This window comes from Harpia harpyja, chromosome 3 (genome assembly GCF_026419915.1).
Source record: "Harpia harpyja isolate bHarHar1 chromosome 3, bHarHar1 primary haplotype, whole genome shotgun sequence".
In the NCBI taxonomy this organism is placed as follows: domain Eukaryota; kingdom Metazoa; phylum Chordata; class Aves; order Accipitriformes; family Accipitridae; genus Harpia; species Harpia harpyja.
Genome location: NC_068942.1, coordinates 64,736,827 through 64,757,093, shown reverse-complemented (window position 1 = coordinate 64,757,093; position 20,267 = coordinate 64,736,827). Strand labels below are relative to the sequence as shown.

The following is a 20,267-nucleotide window of genomic DNA, read 5'->3' as shown; positions in this document are numbered from 1 at the left end:
ACTGTTCAGTCGTAGCTGGCTGCGCTCGGGTCCCTCACTGCGCATCCGTCGTCCTTAGAGCCGCACCAGCCCGGAACAGACGGCGTCCCTCTGCAAAGAGCTTACGCCGTAAATCTCGGCACCATTAGCCCACGACAAAATCTGTAACGCTGTTGCGCATTTGGAAAGCGGCGCTGAGGAGCGCCGTTGGCACCTCGCTGCATTTTATTCCAAACGTGCACGCAACAGGTTGTGCCTCTCGTTTTTCTCAAAGTTTTCCTCTCCAGGAGTAAGGGGCTTACGCTGCACGTTTCGAAGCTTCCGTAAGAAAGCCGCTCTCGCCTGCTGAAGCACGTTATGCGTAGTTTCACGCTTTTTAGAGCAGAAACTTCAGCACTGCGCGTCGGCGTTCTGCACTCGCCCTGCTCCCCAGCAGCGGAGGGCGCAGCGCCTCGCGGCTCCGGGCAGCGGGCGCAGGCGGGTGCGCGGGCAGGACCGCCCACGGCGCCGTCCCAAAGCCGCCCAAGCCGCGGGGTAACCTCGCCGCGGGGCCCCGCATCACCTCGGTTCAAAGGGGGGAGCGAGGCGCGGCCGCCCCTACCCCCTACCTCTTGCCTGCCTCCTGCCTCCCGCCTCCGCAGCGCCGCGCCCCGCCGGGGCCGGCCGCAGAGGGGCGGACAGACGCCGCCGGCCCCCCTCTCGCAAACTTTCGGCCGCGGGACGGCGGCGGGCGGGAGCGGCCGCTCCCGGGGACGGGGGGGGACGGGAGGACGGAGGGGGGGGGGGGGCGCAACGGGCGGGCGAAACTGGGACCGGCAGGGCGCGCCAGGGAAAGGGCCGGCAGCTCGCCCCGGCTTCGCACCGCGTCCCGCCCCCGCGGCCACCCAGGGGTGCCGCCCATTGGCCTGCGCCGACCGTCTCCGCGCCTCTCATTCGCGGCGGGCCGTGCCCGTCACGGCACTGCCGCGGCCCGGGTCTAATTGCCGGGGCAAGGGCGCGCCGCGCCACAGGTAGGGCGGCGGCGGCCGGAGCGGGGCTGGGGGGCTGCGCCGCGCTGCTGCCCGGAGCCGCCCCGTGGGAGCTTCGCGCCTCTGCTGCCGGCCTCGGGGGAGCTGGCCGCGGGCGGCTGTCCCCCTTCGCCCCCCTCTCCTGGCGCGGCTCGCGCCTGCCTGGGCAGCCCCTCCTGGGGCTGCGGGGCGAGCTCGGCGGGGGAAGACCGGCCTGTTGCTGCCGGGAGGAGGGACCGCAGCGGCGGCGGCGGCGAGCGGCCCCGCGTCTCCCCCCGGCGCGGGGGCGGGGGAGCGATGAGCCGCGCATTGTTTCCCCTGTAGGCAGCGCCCGGCGGGCAGCGGGGCGGCCGGCCATGGGCTCCGCGCCTTTGTCTCCCGACTGAGCCGGCCCCGCTCCCGCAGCCTCCCGCAGCCTCCCGCCGCCGCCAGCCGGGCCCCGGCGACATGGACGTGACCGTCTCCGAGCTCCTGGAGCTCTTCCTGCAGAGCCCCTTGGTGACCTGGGTGAGCAGAGCGGGGCGGGGGGAGCGGGGAGGCTGCCGGCGAGGCGGCCCCGGCCCGGCGGGGGGGGTGGGGGTGCGGCCGGGCCCTGCCGCCACCCCCCCAACCCCGCTGTCCTTCCTCCCGGCAGGTGAAAACCTTCGGGGCGCTGGGGAGCGGGGACGGGGACAACCTCGGCGTCTACATGGACCTGGTGGATGGCGTCGTCCTGAACAAAATCATGCTGCAAATGTGAGTGGGCTCCCGAGGGAGGGGGTGGTAGCCCCGCGCTGCGCGGGGCCGGGGCGGCAGCGCCGAGCGCCGCTCGGCTCCTCGGCGGCCGGTGGGATCGGGGCTGCGGAGGGAGAGGCCGCCGCTTCCCGTGCGGTGTGTCCCTCTGTGATCGGGAAGCTTTCTCAGCGGTCAGGCTGGAAGGACAGGGTATAGGGCGAAAGCACCGGGTTTGCGTTTTTCTCCTTTTGGTTGCTCTTTGAAATTGGCAAAAACAAAGGAGGGAAAGAAGCCAAAACCCCAAACTGATCCGGTTCCATAAAACGTGCTTCAACGCTTTTCTGGGTTTTTTTGGGTGGCACGTGTTTTTTGCTTTTTTTGTTTTGTTCCAAACAGTTACTTTTTCTGAGTTGTTCACATATACTTTAGGGGAAGGTATGTGGCAGTACAAATAAGGAAATGAAAGTACTTTATCATGTGAAGCTTTACTGGGAGGATTTCATCTGAAGTGTGTCTACTCTTGCGTAAACTTCGATATTAAATACATAGTTTAGGAAGAAAACACAACCCAGCTTCTGTGATATCTCTTTCGGGCAGCACTATAAGGATATGTCCTGAGGAAACGTATAAATGGGTTAAAAGAGCAAGCCCTGAAAATACCGAAGTGAATTGTTGGTAGAACTTGTGTATTTTTTAACCACATCCTTTCCTGTTGCTGGTCTGCTGCATGCAGGTCCTGACTGTTTTCTATCATCTCTGTATTTGCTTTTAAATATTCTGAAATGTGTCTGATAAGGAGTTTGTAGGGAGAAGTATTTGACTTTCAGGGGAGGAGACTTTGGAAATCACTCGATTTTGGCACTGGATTCTTAAGTGAATGAAATCAATTGAAGGTTGACCAGTGATTTGCAATGTTAGGCCAAGTTGAAAAACTTAAATGAAGAATTCATGTTAGAATCTTTAATTGAAGTTCCTGAAAAGTAACTTAAAAGAAGTCTGACAGCCCATGCCCCACACACTCAAGTTGGCAAGTTTTGTTATCTTATGGTACCTGGCTGCTCCATCTGAAAAGGTATCAAATTTTCTTCTGTTTTGGTGTTACTAACAGTGGAAATTGTGAACTGGAACTTAGATAGTGAAGATTCATGATTAGGATCAGAATCCAGATCAATCAGAATCCACTTGGGGATAACAAACCAGTGGTGTAAAATGTTAGCTGGGATGGAAACTTGATGTAAAGAGAAGACATAATTTCCAGCATTTCTAAAGGAGTAATTACACTTTAAGAGAACTTTCTGCAAATTAGAGCCTTGAGTATGAGCATTCAGATCCAGACTTGTAGTTTTCCAAGATGTGGGAAATTGGATTTTGATTTATGACCATTGTGTTTGGCACGGAGATGACCAACCAAACTATCAAGGAACAGCAGCAGTTGAGTCTGCTGCAGGTTTAACCAACTGAACTATCGCTGTTGTCTAATATGTGAAAGAACCTTATTAGTTCAAAACAAGAAAAAGTAATACTTGGTTGCTCTTGAATTTTGTTATTAAATAGGCTGAAGTTATGTGGCTTTTGAATGGCTGTGGCATTCTTATGAGTCATGTATTTTAGAAGTGCTTGATCAGGTGGTGTATGTAAGCTTAAGTATTTTGTAGTTGATCGTTGAAGTATGTCTAGGGAGACATAAAATTGTTAAAGTCTATGGAGCAACTTAACAATGCTCTGGGGACAAGGAGTGAATGATAAGATCTCATTGAAATAACAAAGATAAGGATGTAGGCTGACTGAGTGCAGTGACACTAGTTGGCATTTCATAGGATGTCGTGTGTTTGTGAGAAATGCCCTGCCATGTTTAGTTGCCTTAAGCAGTCAGGAAAATAAGTTTGTTTCTTCCAAAAAACATCTCTGCTAGCAGTGTCGCAGAAGGTGTAAGCGGAGGAAGCACAAGCAGTGTGGAGTAGGAAACTGTCCCATTATATGCCATCAGGGCTTTTTTTACCCTTTTTTAGGCAGCTTTGGCAGTGCTTCCAATGTTGTCTAAGGAGCTTGAAACCAAGAGCCCAAGGCTGTTTAATTTAGGAAGGATTGCGGTTGTATTTATGTATCCCAACCCAGCAAGGCGCTCAGGAGAGGTGCTGACTATGGCCTTCACTTTTTCCTGACTTAACCTTTAGAAATTGCAATGCAATTACTGCTTGCCTGTAAATCAGGAAAGCCTTGCAAGGCGTGTTTCTACCCCACAAAGCTTTCAGAACAGAAAAATAAATGTCTTTTGAAATGCTTGCTCATCAGTTTTTTCAAGTCCTCATCACTGAAGATGACTTTCAGTGCTTGGCTTGAGACCTTTTTTTTTCCTGCTCAAGTTGTATTAATGAGGGCCGTTGATAAATAGGCTAGAATTTGATACACCATGCTGTGATAGTGTTGATTGCCTAAAAGCACAGATGCATGCATGCACACATATGCAGAGAGCAGGGAATAGAAGGGTGAAAGAACTGGGCTCTTGATGTGTATGGCTGTCTCCTCACTCGTGTGTTATTTCACTTTTAGTTTTTTAGGTTAAATATCCTGCTTGCCTGCTTACTGGAACACAGATAGCACAGGCGCATGAGCTTGCATCTAAACACCAGGTGTGATGCAGTACTTTGCTGCAGATCAACAGGTTTCTTTCAGTGAAGATTTCAAAAGCTAATTTCTTGAATTTCATTATTAAAAATAAAACATTTTTGTCCTGCAGCGAAGCAGAATTTAAGTTTAATCCATGGCCAAAAAGACAGGTGGATCTGTGAAGAAATCTAGATATACCTGTTCAGTGGAGATTGCTGAATGAAAGTAAGGCTTTAGCTGTTTGAGGTGTGAGTGGGCTGTATGAGTTCACTCAGCCTCTAGTTTCTGTTGTGATGGGTTGGATTTTGCCCAAATGCTGTCTGGCAGCTTGGAGTGGGTGGAGAAGATCCCAACTGCTTGATGTTGTGGTGTCAAATGTTTTTTAGGTGGTGGGTTCATATCAGCAAGGCAGCTGTGTCACCGGAGAGGTAGGTGACATCTATCGCTTTGCCTGGCTGCCAGCTCCCTGCTGGCTGTGTGACAGGAGGTGAAAATAGGCCTGTGCCTTCGCTCCATCCTCTTCAGAAATGAACTGCCCCCAGGAATACTAGTGCTGAATTAAATTGTAGTTTGCTCAGGCACACCAAATGTAGCCGTGCAAGGGCTGAGGCAGGGAACCTGACTTGGGCTTAGGCAGATTCTGGCCACAATGTGGTCGGTAGGTAACCAGTCGTTGGGCTTTGCTGGTGATCCCTTTTCTTACTGGTGATCCCTAACAAAGCAAGACCCTTTTTTAAAAGAGTTGGGGATTGCTTAGTTCTCAGTAGTGGTGCCTAGCTGCTTAACAAGTTAAATCTAATAGGAAGAGACAGACAGCAGCGTTTGGTTTCCCGACTTATATTTTAAACCAAGACAAATGTATTTTCAAGTCATTTTGCTGTAAATGAATGGTTTCCTTTTCCTGTGTTCTGTCCAAGTGTATACCCCAACCTGATCATGCATGAAGGACATGTTGATTTTTGCAGACTTGCAGTACTGGCTGAATACTCTGCATACAAAAATGTTTGTTAATCTTCAAAGTGGAACTGCCGTGTCCTGAGCTTCTGTGTTTCTGGTGGGTTTATGTGTATCGAGTTAATGAGCTTCTCTGTGGACAAATTTTAAAGAACTTTTTTCAGATGATTGTGTGTCACTTCGTGGTATGAAACTAGCACATGGTGACACTGCATAGACTGCCTTCAGTGTTACAGTTGCAGCTGTGGCATAATACCTACAAGCATAAGCAAGTATTTGCTCTGTTTAACTTATACAAAGTTTTATTTGGGAAATGGTGGGGGGTTTTACATAATGCGGGCACATAAGTGTTTTCATGTTGACTTGTTCTAATTCTTCTAATTGATAGTAGGCTCTGCTTTTCTGTTAAAACACTTAGCAAACAGGAATGTGTATTAGGAATACAGCTGATAAAACTACTTGTATTAAAACCACATAATAAAACTGCATGATAATAGTTTTTTCCATTTCAATTGCAGCTGTCATGGTTTGTGGTACTGTCAATCTGTCTTTTTTAATTTAGACCATGTGACAGGAACAGCCATGTTGTGAGTGCCCGCTTCTTGTGGTTTGCAGCAAATGGCATGAATACTGGAGGGTTAAAGATACACATCCATTTAATTTAAAATCTCCTTTAGAGGTGCATTTTTCTACCATTTCCAGGCAATTTAGAAACCCTGCCAGCCTTAGTGGTGTCACCCCACTTTTTGCTAGAGGAAGAAGCTGGATGATAGGAGAGTTAGACTGGTTGAAGAGTGGTATATGTCCAGTTAGTGAGTTACCTGCAGAGCGAAGTGCCATGGGGTGCTGGACACACCAGGAACAGCTGGTTCCTTCTGGCATCTCATAACCCTTGGGCCTGGCTTGTGGGCTTCCCCATTACTCATCAAAGTTACTTGTCAGAAATTGCTCAAATGGGATTGTCACTTTGAATTTTAAAAATGAAATTTTTTTTTTGTTACTTTTATTAATTGGTCGCTTAAGTGTTTGCATCTTCAAGTCCTTGTGCTGCTGGTCCCACGTCTGCTGAACTCGTCGCTTGGCCTCTGTCTCCTGGCCCTTCCTTTCCTCTGTGCTCCTGTAAAAGCCATGAAGGAGTACAAACCAGAGGACTTCTTCAAAATGTTTGGGTATATAGTGAGGTTTGAGACTTTCCTTTTTTTTATTTGGCTTGGGTGTTTTTTACTGGTTTGTGAAGTACCTCCCTTAGTCACACCTCAGTCATGCTGCCTCAGTCTTATTTAGGTAACATTTCTGATCTTGAGGAGCAGGTGGTTTTTAAAAAAAGAGAATTGTAGTTTTTGTTGTATTTGTGTATAAGGGAAAGACCAAACAGCAAAAGACTGAAAAAGCATCTCATTGAGGTTGTGTTCAGGGATTTTTCAGATACATTCAAAACAGGAATTCGTTTGGATTAACTGGTTAGTGTTGCAAAAAATCTATTCAATTTTCAATATGAACCTTGGAAAGAGTTTCTTTCTGTAAAATTCTTCAAAACCAAGTTTCACCAACCAAACAGGTGCTGTTATGTGTGGAGTGTGGTACCTACAGCTCTTTTTTCTTCAGGGTAGAAAGATTTTTAAAGACAGAATTTGCCTCTTATGGTGTAATTTTACTCAGGTGCTTTTTTTCCTTCAGGTCTCTGCTTCCCCTTCTTGCTTTTCCCTGCCGTAGATCAGGCTGTTCAGGTTGTAGTGTTTTGAGTACCTCGGTCTCTCTAGGTTTTTAGCCTTTTTCTTTCACTTCTCTTGAGATCGGAGAGCGTCTGTGGCTTTGGGAATGGCAGCTCCCTCCTTCCCCGAGTGCAGGTAACCTTGGGCCTGCTCAGCCTTGGGGTGTTGCTCTGTTCCCCCTGCGGCAAGGCCTGCCCGACTCTGGGCTGCTCTCTGCTCCCCTTTGGGTCTGGGTCAGCTCCCGCAGCAGGAGGGCCGTTTGCTGCCTCTCCTGGCTCCTCGGTCTCACCCCTGCCACGTCCCCCCGAGATGTCTCAGGAGCTGGGTGAGTGACGTGGAGGAGGCAGCAGCAGCAGGAGGGATCCAGCTGACCTTGCGTAATGCGACACGGTTGTTCTAGGCAGGAGGTCTGACGCAGAAGACGTTTGAAAAATGCAAGAAATATATTCTTTCTGAATAAACACATGCCTTGAACCCTTGATTCTTACAAGTGTTCATCTCTGTGCTTATTAGGTCAAAAGGTGTTTTGCCAGTTCAACTGGATAAAACTGAACTTACCTGGTAAATGGAAAAGAATAAATCTTTCTTTTTTTCGGAACCTCCCAGCGTCTCCAAGAGCAACCTTCTGTGGCTCCTCCAAGTTCTTGGCTGTGGAGCTAGGACAGCTGTAGTCAGTAGTCGAGCTTATCTGATCCAGGATTAAGAAAAGATATGGTAACAAATAAAGAAGAAATGGGATATTGCTTGTTGAGAAGGAATTGTTTAGTTTTCCCTGTGGAGACAATAAGCCCTGTGGTAGTTTGAAGTGTCAGCTGTGCTGGCCTTTCACATCTTGCGCATACGGTCCTCTCAAGTGAGCTGATGTGCTGGACAAAGTTGGTTACACGACATACTCAGAAATCCAAACCATCGTTTTTTTGAGTGACATTCTGTTTTCAGGAAAGCTTTTAACTTGCTTGTCTGTGAGGAGGAGGAGGCTGGACTGCCAGAGTAACACTGTGTGCTGCGGCTTGGCTCCAGGTTAAGAGGACCCTGAGGTCAGTGGTATTAAGGGCTCTTGGGGCAACCGATTACCCTTAATGAAGATGATAGGATAAAAGCTCCAGAATTGCTTCTGAGGGCCCCGTCCTGCCAACGCTCATGTTCTCGTAACGGACAACTAGCTCTGCTGTGCCAAAAGATGAGCAGGTCTTGTCGTGGAAGGAGGAGTTGCTCTGTGTCTTAAGTGCTTCTGAAAACATCATCCAAGCCCTGCAGTTATGCTGCCTACAGCTGTTGAAGAAATCGCTTTTCCTTTGCTGTGGCTGGTGGGTGTGTTTTGTGGATTTTTGCCCCATTTTGTGCAGTTTTGGGAAGGGTCGTGGAGTATTGCTTTCCTATATAGTCAAAGCTTTCTCTTCCTGGCAGTAGACCTGGGTCACTGCCAGACAGTGGCATGGCAGTGGTGCTGCCTACATGAGCTTTCACATGGAAACAAGAACTGTAGGTTGACCCTTCTGTTTGGCCAGCTTCCCTTTACTGTACGTGTCTTCCCTTTACTGTACGTGTCTTCCCTTTACTGTACGTGTCTTCCCTTTTAGCTTCCTGGTTTGTTGTTGTGACCTTGCCTAAAAAGGCTAAGCATCCAGCTTACTTCAGGACCCAACATCTGCTCAGAGAGTACTGAAGGCAAGGTACTCTCCAAGTTCAAGCCCAGGTGCCATTTATGCTTCTCCAACTTGCTGTGGTGCTGAAGACCCATACTGTCAAGCTGCGTATGGGTATGGCTTCTGTGCTCCTGTGTCTGAGCATCAGTAAAATGGAATACTTATTACAGGTTTTACTTTAAAAGCTTGTTACAGTTGCCTCTCTTTGTTTGCTTTTTTTCATAATTTATTACAGTGCCAATCGGTATACAAAATCCTTTGCTGCTGTAAAGGTTGTGCAGGGTCTTCCTAGTTTATGCTAGTGGCAGTTTTGGTCATGTGTGCTTCAGTTTGCTTGAACCCTGGTACATAAATACTGTCTCATGTTATCTGCTGCCAAGGCAGTTTTGTATCATCTCTGGAATATGTGTGTATTCTGTCATATTTATACACATAGCACTGCTTTCACTAGAGGGATGGTTGTGCATTGGCAGATATATTTTAAGAATAAATATTGGATCAGTTCCTCTTTTATTTCCTTGTCAGTGCCCGAGTTCAATATTTGGCCCTGGAAGAGCTGTGAATGGCTTAATTAACAACCAAAGCAGAGCTCTGGGAGGCAGGTGTTTGGATTGTGTAGGAGTTTGCTGGCAAGAGTCTTTATTAGAGGGGAAACGCAGAGCTTTGATCAATGCTATTGACAGATAAAGGTTTTCAGGTTCCTTTTTTTGCAACATGTTAGGGTGTACACAGAAAATCTGAAGGTACACATTCTAATTAAATTATTTGAAGCTTTTTTCCTGTGTTTTATTTTTTATTTTAGAAATAAAATTCCTTCAGGTACAATTTTTATTTGCTTCCTTTAAAATCAAACAAAAACTTTAGGTTTCTTTCCTTAAAATCTTTCCACCAACTTTTTTCCTGTCTTGCTTACATCTCTGCCTATGTTTATATTTTGTTCATATCTTGAAGCCCAGTAGAATGAGAGCCAGTAGAGCTGTCTTCTGTGACACAGTGGGTATATGAGAGAGGTCTAGTTAGATGAAACGGGTATAATAAAAGTGCAGTGCTCCTTTTTCCCTTCACTACAGTGTATAATGCATCTGGGTTTTGCAGTTTACACAGTGACCGTTGATCAAGTGTTAACACCCTCCTCTTGTCATAAGACTCGAAAGCCAAGGAAGGCATGGTAGTTTTTCCTAGGCTTCCCTTTATTTGAATAAGATAAATCCATTATTATCAGAGACTGCTTTGATCTAGTGTGCACAAACTAAATATGCTCTTTTCTTTGGGGAAATAAAAGCAAGGAGGGAAGCTGCCCTGAACTGCTGTGTGGGTTAAGCTGAAGTAGGATACTTTGTGGCACACAGGAAGATTTCCAACTTATATATAGGTGCAAAGGTAATGAGCTTATTCTATCATGAATTAACATATATGTATACTGTATAATTATGTCGGCTCATTAATGGGTAAATTTTTAAGGGTTTTCCTAATCGTGCGTTATGGAGATGCTAAGTCTTAGCACTGAGTAAACCAGTAATATTTGATTTTCTTTTTCTTCTTTTAATAGAGATCCTCGACCAACCAACCAACGTGTCAACAAGCACATAAATAATGACACGTATCTTCGGGTTCAAAACCTGACCATCTTAGTCAGAAACATTAAGACTTACTATCAGGTGAGATTTCTGTTCTCTGCTTATTGATCTGTGGTGATTGCTATAACATTTCAGCTAGTGCAGGGGCTGGTGGTTCAAAAAGAAGCTTGCTAAAGGAAATGGAGGGGAAATTGTGTTTGTGTAAAGGTACTTTCAGTCATGCTTTCCTTATGAAATGACAATATGGCTACCTTCTCTATCCCTCCTGGCCAGAAGCTGCTTCCCTGCCACCCTCTTTTTTTAAAGAAGAAATTGTGCTCAAAGGCTGTGATAGCACTGGGAGACACATGTAGTAAAAAGGTTCTTTTGTGGTGGGGTTGTGGGGTGTGCATGTGAAGGGGTTTGCTGAAACTGGAATAATGTTTTAGGGTATAAAACCTGTTTAAAGCAAGTAACCTCTTACAGGAGCTGCCAGCACATAAATTGTTATGAAGAAATATCTTTAATGCTAGAATGTAAGCCTCAAATTGATATACTGTTAATTAGAAAAGATAAATTTGTGCTTATCTTGAAGGTAGACTTCTCGTGCTGTGTACTTGTTCTTAGGTGTTAAAGGAATTGTTTGTTCTGAACTCTCTTCTCTAAGATGCTTAAGTGCAGGAACGACAGCAAATTCTCACAAATAGTGCAATTCTTAAGCGACATCCTTGAACTGACCATCAGTGTTCCTCTGCTGTAATAGTGCTCCCCTAAAACCAGGGTGGTGACAGCTGAGCACTTTTGCAGACTTAGGTACATGTTGGATGCTGCTGGAAAGCCACAGGAGTGAATTCAGTTACTCTAAATAGAATTTCTGAATACACACTATTGTGTATATTTAGACTCCTTAGTGAGAAGGGTAACTGTTCTGCTGTTTCCTTTTACACATCTTTTGCCAGATTTGAAAGCTGTGCAGTATAAACCAGGCTGAAACCACTGAGGACTGTTAAAGTGCTCCTCTGCATATTTGTCCCAATAATAGTGGACAAAACTAAACTGTTGGAGTTGATGTCAGTGTGCTCATCCTGGACACTTCATCTTTTCTGTACATACAGAATAGACTGTGTATTGGCTTTGTCTTCAAAATACAGAAGAGATGTAATGCTTAACTACAGTAGTGCCTTTTGATGCTGTTCTTTTCCAGAGCTTGCCTATTGCTATTCCATGTTATTGCCACTACTCTGCTTCTGGACTTGCTTAGGGAAGCCTACAAGAGAGAATGACTTGTGAAAAAGTCAGATGAGGTGGATGACTCGTGTGCAAGTCCCAGTTGCCTGCTAGGAAAATGAAGTGTGTAATTCAGGTTTGAGATGATGTAGGAGAGTATCATGTATTTCTGAAGACAGCTGATCTGTGTCTTGATTGTTGAGAACTGGAGATGCTGATGCAGTGTGATGTCATTCCTGACACTTGTGATTTTTAAGGGGAAACTCCATTTGGTCATAACTAGAGGCTGAAGGTTTTTTTGGCTTCTCTGTTACCCACTGAACAGTGTAAATGTATATGGAGTCTACAAGCAAAAAGGACTGTGTTTAAGGACAGGGACAGGACTAGTCTTTCTCCCTCTCTTCTCACCCTCACAAGATTTACAGTCTGAGAGTCTGGTCCTTCAGGTGTTGAAACTCTAAAGCTTTTTATTTATGTGAGTTCTTTGTCTTGGAGCTGATAATCTGACCTCTTTTAAGAGTACCTGAAGAGAGATCACAGTCAGGAAAAAAGAAAAGTGATTCAGAATCATGTGATACATTGCTTGGTGTCTTGTTGACCTAGCTGTTGAGCTGTGTAATCATAATCCAATAAAGCTAGCAACAACTAAAATAGGTTAAGACACAGAGTTTTCAATGGGAAACAGTAGTTGAGGCTTGCAGTAGCAGGAGTAACAGTGATGTTCCTGTTGTAGTGTAGAAATTAAGTACTATAAATCTTGCTGCCTGAAGACTATAAATACTGTATATAAACAAAGCAGTCATGACAGCTTATCATTCTTTGCATTTGGTCCTGACAATGTGTAATTACAACAAAGCTTAAAATAAAATCATATTTTTTTGTGATGATAACATTATATAAGAAACTTATTTGTCCTTGTCACAATCACATCTTCAGGGCAAATCCAAGGTCTTGACACTAATCTGAGATTTCTTTACATGTGGTGGTGTGCAGCCTTCAACTCCTCATAGTCTGGGAGGACTTAAGGCCATCTATGCTGTAACTGAACTCTGTGTGTGATTGATGCTGAGTATAACGTCACATCTGTACTAATGTCTATGTTAGATATTTGGAGGGATTCTTGTGTTTTAGGATCTAAGTAGCTTTTACTAGTTTTTTCAACATGCAACCAAATGGATGCTTTGGAATATATTAAATACTGTTAGGCCTCTTCTCTCCTGAATGTTAGAGATTTTTTGAAAATAGGTTGAAGTTGTGGGCATTGTTTGATGAAGTAGTATTAATACATTAGCTTAAGTTAAAATGAGGGTAGTATCTTACTGACTGAAAACATGCAATCAAATTTGGTTGCAGACTGGAAGGGGGGCGGGCAGGAAGTTCCTGACAAACAATAGGAACACAAATTTGCTGCTTCCTCAAGGGGAACAAAAGCTCTAAAAATACAGTGCTGGCCTTGATGTTTTACATTCCCTTTCACTTAATGGACCCCAGTCAAGTTTATGGCTTAGTTATGCAATTTAGTAGACCAGGTCTCCTAGAATGAGGAAAATGCCACCTCATGCTTTATTGAAGGACATTGGTAGGTATGAAAGAATACTTGCTCCTCTCTGCACTGGGCAGGAACAGATCAAGAGTATGATGTGAATTCATGGTACTGTAAACTGTATCTGAGGAAGGTGACATAAGTGGCTACTAAAATTAACTCTGATATTCAGAAGCTAGTTGACATTTCGGATCATATAATTGTCTAGTATATCTGTATCTAATATCAGATTTCACTTACATTTGTATAGCTAATCTCCTTGTTAAAGCAAAATTCTCATTAATACAGGTAATATTACCTCAGAAAACAAGGACAGGTCTAGTCTCTAAGTGTGAATCCAGGTCTTCTCCACAGTGTTGGGGCTTTCCTGATCTCTTAGGCTTAGTGTCTGTGCTGGGAATGGCTATGGACAAACCAGGCTGTTGGTGGAATTTGGCTTTGATTTGAGCCATAAAGATCAGTTCCTAGCTGTGCTTCAGCAGGCATAACTTGGGAGGGGTAAATGCAGTAGAGAAGCCTTCATTTTTAGAAGTTTGATAACTGAATTTGTTCATTAACAACTTTCTGAAGAGTTGCCTTTTCACAACTTTCAGCTGCGTAAAACTGGATTGCTGATGGCTACTAGGAAAAAACATTGTGTCAAGACTCTTAAAATGGAGGGCTTGGTGGGTTTTTTTTAATTGGGTATGTAATATTTGTTACTGGTGGTAGCAGGCAACATTTCTGCATTTCCCACTTGAGCGGTTGCACCTTTGCAGGTCCGTTATTGGCTTGAGAGGCCCCTGTTTTGAAACCAGGCAAATGACTCACTTTGCTGTGGGATTTCATGAGCATTCAAGAGAATCTGTCATTAGCTGCATTTAATAACTGTTAACAGCATTGGTTCACTGGAGAAATGGCTGGTCATAAAACTTCTGGAATTGGTGCCATATCTTGGAAAAGGGCTGAGCACAGCAGAATGTGTTCATTGCTCTAAGTGTGAGTTTTATGTGTCTCTTCTTGCTCTGACTGAATTCAGACACTTGGCTGTCTTTAAACTGGAATTCAAAATGGTTTTGTAGGGAGTAGTTTAGTACAGAGAATTGCAGGTTACTGTCTGTAACTGCAGTGAGGAGGTTGATTAAAGGGGTCAATAGAGAGCTGAGTGTATTGGAGAAGAGATACCCATCCACTTCTTGCTGGTGCAGGTGTTGTGCATCCTGGTCAAAGGGTGAAGTCTTTACCCCATACTACAGCTGACCAGTGTATATGGGACAGATTGACCTCCAGCTGTTGTCTGCTGCCTTGTGTTGATAACATAGTTGGGAATGTTGGTACTTAGGCTGAGACTGGCTAGCCCAGTGCAACACAGATGAAATTATTTTGCTATTCCTGAGCTCTGCCTTCACTTTGAAATGCTTCTGTTGTGAGCTCCACTAAGGCTTATCTACTGGTCCAATTACATTGGCTTGAATATAGTTCAGGGTGTGAGTACTGCAAGACTGAATGACGTTTGGCTTCACCGAAATATGTGCTCTTGACCCTTGTTGACAGTGAGTTGGTATGGCCTTAATGCCCTGGGACCCTGTGCTTCTTTTCCAAATAGTGAATAATCCCAGTTGTGGCAACTGTCTTCGTAGTGGTGTGGCAGTGTCCCTGTTTCTGGCAGAGTTCGTTGGCAAAGTTTAAAAAAAAAAAAAAAAAAAAGAGACAAGGAACAAAAAAACCCCTTAAGCTGCAACCACCTGTGCAAGAGCTAGCATTGTTGCTGGTTCTGTCACTTCTGATGATGGAAGAAGGCAGCTAGAATATCTGAGGGGTGTTGGCCTATCCCTTTGCTGTGCTGTAGGGAATATTTAAATCCTGTAGGTGCTGATACTTGAAGTGTCCATGTAAGAGCAGCTGCCCTGATGCCTGCAACACTTGGAGAACATGCTCAGACCTATAGAGTTTTGGAAGAGGCCGAAGGCAGGCTGGCAGGGGAAGCTGAAGTGGCTTTGCTGTCCTTTTCTGCTCATGTGTTAACCCTTGGGCTTAGTGTTTTTCTAAGGAACTAAAAATCATTTTGATACCAGTTTATAAAAAACCCTAAATTTATGAAACGATGTGTTTTTATGTCAGCTATTTTTCCAACCTTCAAAAATGCCAGTAATCACTCCCAACAGTATATACTGCACTCTCAAGCAAAAATTCCTACCACTTACATGAAAAACTTGAGGTTGATAGAGAGAAGAAGAAAAAAAAGATTGTGATCATCCCTTGGCTAGTCCCTGTGTGGTTATTATGGCCACATCTGGAGTATGTGCATGAGAAATGCTGTTGGAAGAAATGCTGCAATGTGGTCATGGTTGTATTTTTGTTGCCTGTATTGCCTGCAGTTGTGGCCACTGAATACCTAGCAGATTGCTTCATGTTTCTAAATAGGTTGGAAAGACTTCTTCATTTAAAAAAAAAAATTGTACTGAGAGACAGTTCTGAATCCAGTTGCGACTGTGTGGCTTCTGCAGCTTCAGTAAGAAATTCCTAACTCTTAGCATTTACATTAACGTGGAGGTGTGGGGAGTAAAGATGAAACCATTCACTGAATTTTTAGAGACTTTATAGCACCACAAATCCTACCCTCCCCACCTAAACTCACTTAGCTGGGCTCAGAGATAACGGTGAGCAAGAATGTCTTGCTTTTAAGGCATGTTTCTTTAGACCTGTGTCGTCCTACTTTTACTTGGCTGCTCTATATTTGTGTAAAACAAGTGCAAGCAGCAGGGTTTCTACCAGGCATGTTAAAGGGAGTTAGCTGCCTGTGAGTTTGGCTGTTGCTGTGAGCGGTTTGGTGCTGGGGCTGTAGTAGTGCTGTGTTTCTAACCTCCAGAAAAGAGAGACAGTTTTGTCTTCAAGCTGGGGCAAAAGCTGGTTCTCCTGGTGGGTCAGTGAAGGTCTTGCAATACCAATAGCTTCCAGATAAATAAAGAACTGCTTCTGTAGTTGAAGCATTGAGTCAGGTGTAGAGCTCTTGACTGGACTGCAAAAAGGAATTAAAACTTGGAGCTTCAGATTTGGGCACAAGTTACTAACTGGCAACTGTACTCAAGCTATAAATAAAGTTCTGGAAGTAGCAATGTCCTCTTCTGTGAGTTGAAATATTTCCCTACTAGGCAGGCTAATTCTAGTGGGCTAGTAATCCAGTCCTTAGCAAAGTAAACACCAAAATGCTAGAAATGCACATAAATGTGCACACCCTGAAGTCAAAAAGCATTCCTCTGTTCTGAGGGAGAGAGTTCATACCCACAGTGACCTACTGAATTAGGTGATAAACTGCTTTTTGCTAGCCTTGTCCATTTGGTGTGTTAAACTACAATACACCTGGGTGACTGCTTTCCTTTGATTCCTGTTCCCTAGAAATCTTAATTTAACAGCTTGGCTTAAGGGGAACCTTTCTTCATCTTGAGCTTTAAATTCCAAGATTATTAACTGAGAATGTCAGCTTTCTTGAGCAGGATACCAGAAGCTTCAACAGATAAGCTCTTTCTAATTCAAATACTTTGCTGATCTCATGCACTCTTTAAGAGTATGTTCTCTCCCTTTTCTGTACAGTTGAGCAGGCTATATGTATAGTCTCCTGAATTGTTTCTGCGTTGGGAATTTTGTTGTTGCACTTACCAAAGGTAGCTTACAGGTTCTTGTGGCCTTATGTTGCAGCTGCATGGAGAAACAACGGTGACCAGCAGCTGAAGCTCTCTGTATCTTAGGGTTTTTTTTCAAAAGTGTACAATAAGTACGTTAATATGACAAGTAAGTAAGTACTAAGGTATTACTGCAGAGATGCTCTGTGTTTCAGTAAGGCAGTGAGCTAGGACTCAGGAGACACAGCCACTCTGCCACAGGCACGACCTAGAGTAGGATGTTATTAGCTCTGTATTTGTTTCCATTCCTATTCTTCATTTGACTTCTGTAGTTTAAACTTGCTACAGGCACAGACTGCCTATATGTATTTATGTGGTACTTAGCTTAATGAGGTGTGGTGGTTTAACCTCAGCGGGCAACTAAGCACCAGACAGCTGCTCACTCACTCCTCCCCTAGTGGGATGGGGGAGAGAATTGGAAGAGTAAAAGTGAGAAAACTCATGGGTTGAGATAAAGACGGTTTAAGTAAAGCAAAAGCCATGCATGCAAGCAAAGCAAAACAAGGAATTCATTCACTACAGCCATCTCCAGGAAAGCGTGGCTCCATCATGCGTAACGGTTACTTGGGAAGACAAATGCCATCACTCTGAACATGCCCCCCCTTCTTCCTTCTTCCCCCAGCTTTATATGCTGAGCATGACATCATATGGTCTGGAATACCCCTGTGGTCAGTTGGGGTCAGCTGTCCCAGCTGTGTCCCCTCCCAACTTCTTGTGCACCCCCAGCCTACTCACTGGTGGGGTGGGGTGAGGAGCAGAAAATGCCTTGACTCTCTACAGGCACTGCTCAGCAATAACAAAAACCATCCCTGTATTATCAACATGATTTCCAGCACAAATCCAAAATATAGCCCCATACTAGCTACTATGAAGAAAATTATCTTAACTCTACCCCAGCCAAAACCAGCACATGAGGCCTTCTTGGTTCTGCAGTGACAAAAATGTTTTGAATTAGGTTTTCTGTCCTGCAGTAGTATGATCATAAGACATGAAGGTTGCATGTAAGACTGGTATTGTGAAGATGTTCAGTTATTGCAGTGGTGGCTGCAGGGCAAGGGAATGACTGACCTTGGCACAGACGTTCTGGGAAATGCTGAACTGGTGATGTTAGTCCCTGATTTAGTCCTTCACTTGAAAATAGTGGTACCACTGCTGCAAGTGGAATGAACGTAAGAACGACCACAAAGATCGTGGTCTTTTTTTTACAGGTCCTGTTATCAAGGATTTCAGTGAGAAAGAGCAGAGACAGGTGACTCACCACTGCAAGCCAGACTGTCTGATGCTTTTTTAGTGAGAATCGTCTTACTCATTTCCAGAAGAACTAGGCAAAACAAACATTTCTGCCCCAGAGTTGATATAAGTTTCTGCAGAGGTCAGTTTGAAAAGTGTTCCCAGGTTGGTAAGAGCTACTGTTTCAGGTGGCTAGTAGCATGCTGTCGGCCTCCTGATTGAGATTACTGGCTGTGTTTCTAGGATGCATTTCAGCTGATATATTGAATTATGTCTGGAAGTTTAATGGAGGACTGAGCTTAAAGAGACATATTTTTTTCCCCTGAGGCTCCACATGCATTTTAATACAGAATGAAATAGTGACCGGAAACAGATGGAAGAGAATAGGTTAGCTTTTAAACTACTTTATTGCCTGTAATTTCCTGGAGCTAGAATATGGGAAAGGGCAGAATAGGCTGGCATGTGTCTGTGTAGTCCTGTCTTTGTTTTGCTTAATAAGCTAGAGGGGTGTGAATTCATTGCGCAGACAAATGAAGAAACTGAGCCAAGAAAAGAGAGGAGCAGTGTCCTAAAATATGGAGGCAAACAGAGGTGATCTGTAAAAATTTTACAGTATGGAATAGCTGTTTGGTTCCCACGCAGCAGTATTTACTTAACCTCTGACATGTTAGCTGAAAACCATTCTTGGGATGTCTGAATTACAGAACGCATCCACTGTGTCCTTTCTATGGCTTAAAAAAGGGTAATGTGAGAGCATGTGTGGCTTTTCTTAATGAAAGCCAAGGCCTAATGTTAATCTCTTAGACTATTGCTGTGATTACCAATGCTAAAGCCGCAGGGTATTTCAGTTCTCTACTATGTATATATTTTTGGATGTTAGGTTTAAGATGTAAGTCACTGTTCAGACAGTCTCACCCGACAGCCGTGTTCAGTCCTGCTGCCTAGATTTCGGGCAAATGTCCCATTTTTGTCAGCTGAAATTTTGCGAAGGAAAGAACTAAATTTTGTAGAGCCTGCCAATTTTGGGTAAGTTAGAAAATAGCCTGCATGCCAGTTGTAGCTGAAAATAGCTTTGAGATTTATTTTTGCTAAAAGATAATAATAAACAAAAGTTAAAGATTGCTTTATTGCTTGTGTTTCTGTAATGAATTCCATGTCATTTAGTCCTTTTCATTAAAAAGTCTTCAAAGAGACAAGAACATGAATTCCACAAATGTATAAAGTATGATTGTAAAACAAACCCCCTAACTGTGTACTAGTTCCCAAAGCAAATAACTTCTGGTTTTTAATGGCAGGTAGCAAATGAAAGTGATATATGTTCTTATTTTATTTGTGTGTTCTGTCTGTGAAAGTATTGTTTAATCCAGTGTGGCTTTTACTGAGGATATTGTCACATGCTATATTGTGGCACACTGGATTCAGCCCACAGTCTTGTTCTTACACAACTCTGACTCTGAATTAGGGTTTGGTGTCAAGGCTTGTTCCTGTCAGTTCCAGGGACATCTGTGACCCTGTGGTGCAGAGTGAGCAAAGGTGTCTCTGTGCCTTTAACTCAGCTGGCATAGGCTTTCTGCTCCAACAGCATCATAATTAGCTTTTGTTATAAAGGTCTGCAATGAGCTCTCACCTTTTTGTACACTGCTTTTTTTAATGTCTCATTAGACCTGTAAGCAATTCTTCCACAGTGTGTTTCCATCTGAGATGGATATTTGAGATGTCTTTTAAAGCGGTGCTTCTCTGTCACTTTGAAGTAGTGATTAGGAGTTTCAGAAATGTGTGGGAGATCTTGGACAGAGCATCTTATCCAAATGCAGAGCTGTATTTACTTCTGAAAACAAAATGCGGTTTGCATTGTAAAGGTCCGCTCGAGCTTATGTTGACCTCCAGTACTTTTGGCAAATGTGAATGCTCTTGGGCCAAGAAACGGGCATGGAGGTTGTGGAGTCACCTACCCTGGTTAAGAATTATGGGATTTACCCTTCTGAGCGTGTCTCTGGACCTGAGGAAGCAACAGACCTGGGGACAGGAGAAAGTTTTAGTGTGCTAGTTTCTTTGCTGAAGACAAACCATAGGAAAAGGGTGTATTTCTTACTTTACATGGTGTATGGACCTTACACCAGCACAAATGAGGGAAGGCACCTGCTCATGAACGCACAGAAATTGAAAAGCTGTCACTCGCTGATGCATGCATACATCTCCCATTTGCAAATATGTTGGTTTTTAAAAGGAAGGATTTAAAAAACCCCAAACTCTAAAGAGCAAATAGAGCAGCAAATTAATGTGTGTGTACACTGTACTTTAAGCAGAATGACTTTTTTATAGCTGTTTAGATGGGCTGTTTGAATGTAAGCTGTGTGTAAGCTGGTGCCTCTTCTGTTTCCCATTATGATTGAGATGGAGCTAAAGGGGAGTTAAGTGTTTAAATTCTGCTGG

The 20,267-nt window shown here is 44.3% G+C and overlaps 1 protein-coding gene across 5 annotated transcripts in view; it reads left to right on the top strand.

Moving 5' to 3' along the window:
* Positions 1-1,005: 1,005 nt before the first annotated feature.
* Positions 1,006-20,267, top strand: part of CCDC88C (coiled-coil domain containing 88C) — a 101,159-nt gene continuing 81,897 nt past the window's right edge. For 4 of the 5 annotated variants that reach the window (XM_052782991.1, XM_052782990.1, XM_052782989.1 and 1 more), the window contains exons 1-3: positions 1,007-1,493; positions 1,621-1,721; positions 10,169-10,277. In XM_052782991.1, coding sequence (XP_052638951.1) covers positions 1,434-1,493; positions 1,621-1,721; positions 10,169-10,277 — 270 coding nt within the window. In that variant the 5' untranslated portion in view covers positions 1,007-1,433. Of the gene's footprint in view, positions 1,494-1,620; positions 1,722-10,168; positions 10,278-20,267 lie in introns of all 5 variants that reach the window. The other variant, XM_052782995.1, reaches the window with a different exon arrangement.